Here is a 7,500-nt window from a genome sequence, read left to right as displayed (position 1 = left end):
AAGGTCACCTCCAGGCCTTAAAAAAACAACAACTGAGGAATCTACAGAGACACAGACATGAAAGTGTTCTACATAGAACCATCAAAGGTTCCCCCAGATGAACAACCAGAGAACCTTGCTGATTTGACCTTTGACCTGAGTCAGAAAAGAAGAACCTCTGTAGGGTTCTAGAAAGAAAAGTTTTGTGAAACTGCAAAAGTACACACACTGTATTGATTATAAAATAAAACACAACGTATATTAGAAATAAACACACACACACACACACATACACACACACACACACACACACACACACGTTCCTCACATATCTAACAGGTTCTCCAGGGAGGTTCTAACACATCTTCATGCTGATAATCGAGCCGGAGGTTTCGTCTCCTGCCCTCTATTACTTTGTGTGAAATACTTTATTCGTCTCTCCGTTCACTTGACTGACGGCTGTGAAGTATTAAAACATCTCCAGATGCCGTGAGAGGAAACAAAGACTATTTTAAACACTGCCAGATCCCAAAGAATGAGAGGATTAACAAGAACCCTGAACAGTTCAGCGGTGAGAAAACACTAAATTTTGACCATGTGCTCCAAGGAGGAATTCAGTGACAGACAACTAGCAAGTGAAGGAAACTAGCATTGTGACAGAAAACGATCAAAGCTAAAGCAGAACCGAGCAAAAAAGCTAAGCTAAAAGATAAATAAAACTAGATTTGATGTTGGCTTTGACGAGGCAAGTATTCGCAAAGGCCGGTGCTTTTTGGAGGCAAGTGGACATAAGGGTCAGTGTTACTTTTGGAGGCAACATGGACATAAAACTTGTGAAATCTATTGGAGCACTAGGGTGCCAAAACATTTGGAGGCAAGCGGAGACGAGCATGTGACGTCATCCGAAAACCTGTGACGCAATTCCTCTCCTTGGGCTGAGTGTTTTGATATGTCACATGCCCATGTTGTGCAAATGTATTATTTTCACATGACATCATCAGAATACATGTGAGGGAGTTCCGCTCGTTGTTCTGAGTGTTTTGATATGTCACATGTCCATGTTGTAAAAAGTTATTTGATTTTGCATATTTTGTGGGCGGGGCTGCGGGACAACCGAAAGGCCAGTCGGTACACCGATTTAAACCTTTGTACAGAGTCTCACCCTAAAGGAGCCGGTCGAGTTTGGTGTAGAGAGTTCGAAAGTTTGCCGAGTTATAAACCTCCAAACTTTATAATGGGAGTCTATGGGGAAAAAGACCACTTTGAGACCCGGTACCGGAAGTACCGGTACTCGGATCGCTTAGAAAAGTAATAGCAACAAACTTCAGACCAGGTTCTACAACATATCTGTATTTGGTGCATGTGGTGCGAAAGCTCTAGGAGGAGTTACTCTTGATTAAATAGGAACACAGAATGTTGGCTTCTACAAAGCGACTTAATTATCAGGGAGTGAAAGGACAAGCTCGTCTGATAGGTTATTAAAATACTAGGCCACGCCCACAAACTCTCACGGCTCTCACGTAAACAAATCTATCGATTTCACACGTTTTCATGTTGATTAATGAGTTCATGGAGTAGAACCTGTTGTTTGTAGCACACACAGAGTCCACGTGAGGTCACACTCGTCTCTACACCACAGCTTTAAGACTTTAAGGACGATGTAATGATGTATATTCCTCACCAAGCTCTCCGTCCCCTCAGAGATTGTGATAAAGGACACGCTAACCCAGTGGAGGAGATGAATCTGCTCCTCTGAGGAACATGTCCTGGTTCCTACACTTAAAATACCATGCTGAGTCTATTCCCTCCTAACACACACACACACACACACACACACACACACACACACACACACACACACACAGTGGAGGAAGCTGAACTTTGCTGATCTTAGAGAACATACATGTGCTGATGCTGCTAAAGATTGCAGAAGATAAGAATATTTTATTGGGTACTTTTGATCTCAGAGGTTCTCGGAGGTTCTCGGAGGTTCTCAGAGGTTCTTGAGTGTTACATAACCACAATATTCATTTTAATAAAATTCTGACAGATGCCAAGGCCACACCCCCTTTACTATGATTGACAGCTACATTCAACACGTCTTGTTCACTAGAACGGTTTGATGCACAAGCCATGACATTCCTGCTAATATTGAAGGTGAAGAGGCCACGCCTCCTTTATTGATAATGCAGGTGTAGAGGCCACAATTACTTTACTATGAGTTACAGGTGCACAGGCCACGCCTTTTCCACTGAGACTGACAGGTGCACAGGTCACGCCTTTTCGACTGAGACTGACAGGTGCACAGGCCACGCCTTTTCCACTGAGACTGACAGGTGCACAGGCCACGCCTTTTCCACTGAGACTGACAGGTGCACAGGTCACGCCTTTTCGACTGAGACTGACAGGTGCACAGGCCACGCCTTTTCCACTGAGACTGACAGGTGCACAGGCCACACCTTTTCCAGTGAGACTGACAGGTGCACAGGCCACACCTTTTCCACTGAGACTGACAGGTGCACAGGCCACGCCTTTTCCACTGAGACTGACAGGTGCACAGTTTCAAGTACAGAAACCACAACTTTTTCACTGAACATTAAAGAGCCAAGTCACACTTTCTCACAAATACTGGCAGGTGCACAGGCCACGCCTCCTTCACCATGTGTGTGTGTGTGTGTGTGTGTGTGTGTGTGTGTGTGTGTGTGTGTGTGTGTGTGTGTGTGTGTGTGTGTGTGTGTGTGTGTGTGTGTGTGTGTGTGTGTGTGTGTGTGTGTGTGTGTGTGTGTGTGTGTGTGTGTGTGTTTCACATTTCACTCCCTCAGACACTTCCTGAATTCAGTCACGGATCAAATGTTAAGCTGTTTGAGGAGTTAATGCAGAATTATTGACACTTTTCATGAACACACACACACACACACACACACACACACACACACACACACACACACATAAACACCGAATAAAGAAACACACAAAAGTACAATCAATACAGACAAGTGAATTGTGTGAAACACACACAGAGAGACAGAGAGAGAGAGAGAGAGAAGGAGGGAGGGAGGGAGGGAGGGAGGGAGAAGGAGGGAGAAGGAGGGAGGGAGAAAAAGAAAGACAAACGTCACTTACAGATCAATAAGCTGCAGGTTCTGGAAGAGCTGCCAGGAAAGAGTAGTCAGAGGGTTCTTGGATAAATTTCTGCAGGAAAGAGAGAGAAAAGAGAGAGGAAGTGATTTTAGTGAGAGTGTGTGCGACAGCGTGATGAAGAGAACACTGGGGACGTAAACAACACAGGGCTGCGAGGGAAAAACTGCTGCCTCGACAGCACAATAAACACACTCGGCTATTTTCAAAGCAACAAATTAAATGGAGGCTGCGAAGGTTTCAGGCTCCTAAAAGGCAGGAAATTTAATCCAATAGAAGAGACAGAGATAAGACGTGTTTCCATCAGTGAGCTGCTACACTGCGCTGAAAAATGGCTCCTGATGCTCCCCGGACTCGACACCACCATAGTGCTACAGATACACCACCATAGTGCTACAGATACACCACCATAGTGCTACAGATACACCACCATAGTGCTACAGATACACCACCATAATTCTACAGATACACCACCATAGTGCTACAGATACACCACCATAGTGCTACAGATACACCACCATAGTGCTACAGATACACCACCATAGTGCTACAGATACACCACAATAGTGCTACAGATACACCACCATAGTGCTACAGATACACCACCATAGTGCTACAGATACACCACCATAGTGCTACAGATACACCACTATAGTGCTACAGATACACCACCATAATTCTACAGATACACCACTATAGTGCTACAGATACACCACTATAGTGCTACAGATACACCACCATAATTCTACAGATACACCACTATAGTGCTACAGATACACCACCATAGTGCTACAGATACTCCACTATAGTGCTACAGATACACCACTATAGTGCTACAGATACACCACCATAGTGCTACAGATACACCACCATAGTGCTACAGATACACCACCATAATTCTACAGATACACCACCATAGTGCTACAGATACACCACCATAGTGCTACAGATACAACACCATAGTGCTACAGATACACCACCATAATTCTACAGATACACCACTATAGTGCTACAGATACACCACCATAGTGCTACAGATACACCACCATAGTGCTACAGATACACCACTATAGTGCTACAGATACACCACCATAGTGCTACAGATACACCACTATAGTGCTACAGATACACCACTATAGTGCTACAGATACACCACTATAGTGCTACAGATACACCACTATAGTGCTACAGATACACCACCATAGTGCTACAGATACACCACTATAGTGCTACAGATACACCACCATAATTCTACAGATACACCACCATAATTCTACAGATACACCACTATAGTGCTACAGATACACCACCATAGTGCTACAGATACACCACTATAGTGCTACAGATACACCACTATAGTGCTACAGATACACCACCATAGTGCTACAGATACTCCACTATAGTGCTACAGATACACCACCATAGTGCTACAGATACACCACCATAGTGCTACAGATACACCACCATAGTGCTACAGATACACCACCATAATTCTACAGATACACCACCATAGTGCTACAGATACACCACCATAGTGCTACAGATCTTTCTTTCTTTCTTTCTTTCTTTCTTTCTTTCTTTCTTTCTTTCTTTCTTTCATTCATTCATTCATTCATTCATTCATTCATTCATCTTCTTATCTGAACGTCTCAGTCACGGGGAGCCTGTGCCTATCTCAGGCGTCATCGGGCATCGAGGCAGGATACACCCTGGATGGAGTGCCAACCCATCGCAGGGCACACACACACACACACACACACACACACACACACACACACACACACACACACACACACACACACACACACACACTCTCTCTCTCTCTCATGCACTCGCCCTGGAGTTCCACTTGTTCCTAAACTATGAAGTTTACTGACACATTTCACTGATTCAAGCCTCATCGTGCTCCTGCACTATTCCATAAACTCACACGCTGAGTGTGTCGAGACTTCTTCTTTATTCCCAGTGCTAGCTGAGATTAGCTAAGATAGCATTAATAATGAAGCCGGTTCATCGAACGGAGCAGGAAATGTCTAATATTTAGAATAAATGTGTTTGCTGAAGGCAGCAGTCGTGTCCCAGGCGACGTGTGGTTCGTACGAGGTAGACGAAAAGAAGCCACTGTTACTAATGCAGCTTGTGGTTGAGCAGACTCAGTTACCCACAATGCACTCCTGGGAAATATGCACAGTAGAGGAAGTCTTAATGGCAAAGCACAACAGGGTATATAAAAAAAAAACTTTTGGAAAAGTTGATAAAACACTTCAGGGGGTTTTGTGTGCCGAGGATGAAAGAATCGTAATCCGGAGAAAACTCGGGCGTATAAAACACAAACACGAGAGGAACAGGAGGAAAACAAGCCGATGACAGAACAGGGCGGAGTCACGACTTAAATAAACAAAGGCACACGAAGGACAAAAAAAAAGAACTGAGGGAATTGATTCTCTCTGTAAGTATTTTGAGTCTTCTTTAATATTACTTCCTATTTCACACGAGGTCATTATTTTAAAGTATGTCATTTACCTCAACATATGATGTCATTATTTTGAGATATTATCTCATGATCCGAATTTATTGCCATTATTATTGACGCATTATCTCATTACATCATGATATGTAATTATTCCCGTATTATCTCGTGGATTTCTGTTATTTTGAGTTATCTCGTTATTTTGAGATATTATCTCGTTATCCAATTTTCCCAAACGTATCTCATCGCTTCAAGATATACGTATTTATCTCATTATTTCAAAATAATAACATTTTTTGTTATCTTTTGTTTTCTTATCGACTCATTTTTCTCTCTTTATTTATCACATTCCTTCTTGAGATGAATATCTTGGTATTTCATGCCACATGCAGTTAGTTTGTAGGATTTCCTCATTATCTTGTGTTTTTTTTCTATCTCGAGTTCTCATTCTTATCTCGTTATCCAAATGTCCAAATCTATCTCATCACTTCAAGAGATAGGTATTTTCAAATTAGTGACTTGATTTTGTTCGTTTTGTCATTTTGTCCTTGTTACATTTGAGGTATATGATTATCTTGTGTTTTCATATCATCGTCAGTATTATCTTGTTATTTCAATATATGTCTTTATATCAAGATATCTCATTTTTCAGGATCTTAAATTTACTATCTTACTATTTCAGATGAATGACTCGTTATTTCACGTTACAGTCAGTTTGAATTATTGCCTCGTTATCTTGTGTTTTTCTATTATCTTAAGTTATCTTAATATTTCAAGATACTGTCTCGTTTGTCAAGATATTGTTATTTTCATATCAGTTGGAATTATTTTCAGACTAGTTACCATTTATCGATGAATAAACCAGAAGATCAGTGACTTGTTAAATCCTGTTATTTTGACTTCTTCTTATTCGTTTGACATTGTTGACACATTACATGTTTGTTTAATTCAGTCTTACAGAGTGACGATGACTGAGATATCTCAGAGCTGTGCTGCAGTGAGATAGTAAGTGGAGATAAAATGATTGGAGCTAGTAGAGAAGAACACTAATGACGAGTTTGTTGATTGCTGTCCAGCATCTAGTCTAATGACCTCAGCTAAGTGTGATAAAGCCTTCTGCTTCGTCCATGTTGTGGGACAGATGCTAAAGCTCTCCTCCTGACACCGCTTCGCACTTCAACGTTGCCGCCAGCTTGTTTCTATAGCAACGTCAGGGTTCTCCTCACTCGCTGCTAACTGCTAGTGGCTAAGTTTTAAGCGCTAGCCATGCTGATTCCCATTCACATACAAACAGTGGCAGTTTCAGTGCACTCGCACTCGGCATGCTAATCACTTCATTATATAGTTCATCCAGAGAGAGAGAGAGAGAGAGAGAGAGAAAGAGAGAGAGAGAGAGAGAGAGAGAGAGAGTCTAAAATCTAACAGTATATGACAAATAAAAACAAATATAAATATTAAAAGACAAACCGTTTATTCTGCAGTTCTGTAAGTTCTACATGTAAACTGATTAGTACGGGGTATTTATTTGGAGGACACATTTTGGAGTATTTATTTGGTGTATATGCTGGAGGTAAATATTTTGGGTTTTTTTTGTACTATATATATTTTGGGGTATCTATTTAGGGTGTTTATTTCAGTCATTTATTGGGGTATATTTTCAAGGTGTATATACTGGGCTGTTTATTTGAGTTTTAATCTGAGGTATATATTTAATTTATATAATTTGAGGTGTTAAGTCTATGTATTTTGGCATATTTAGGTAAAGGTGCGGTCTCCGTCGTTTGAGAAACGCTTCAGAAAACCGAGTCGGGGCGACAAACTAAACAAACACAAAACTAACGTGTAGCCAATGAGCAGAAAGGGGCGTGTCTTGTCGATATGGGCAGAGAGAGTGTTCAGTGCGCGTGTGTGAC

General features: G+C 41.7%; 1 protein-coding gene across 1 annotated transcript in view; it reads right to left on the bottom strand.

The window, feature by feature from the left end:
• The window catches only part of ntrk3a (neurotrophic tyrosine kinase, receptor, type 3a), a 189,499-nt gene that overhangs the window by 76,039 nt on the left and 105,960 nt on the right, over positions 1–7,500 (bottom strand). The window contains exons 4-5 of the mRNA XM_047802191.1: positions 3,103–3,171; positions 1,485–1,560 (exon numbers count right to left, since the gene is read on the bottom strand). Coding sequence (XP_047658147.1) covers positions 1,485–1,560; positions 3,103–3,171 — 145 coding nt within the window. The remainder of the gene's footprint in view (positions 1–1,484; positions 1,561–3,102; positions 3,172–7,500) is intronic.

This window comes from Tachysurus fulvidraco, chromosome 17 (assembly GCF_022655615.1).
Source record: "Tachysurus fulvidraco isolate hzauxx_2018 chromosome 17, HZAU_PFXX_2.0, whole genome shotgun sequence".
Classification (NCBI taxonomy): Eukaryota; Metazoa; Chordata; class Actinopteri; order Siluriformes; family Bagridae; genus Tachysurus; species Tachysurus fulvidraco.
Note: the sequence above shows the minus strand (reverse complement) of the source record. Positions and strands in the feature narration are given on the sequence as shown.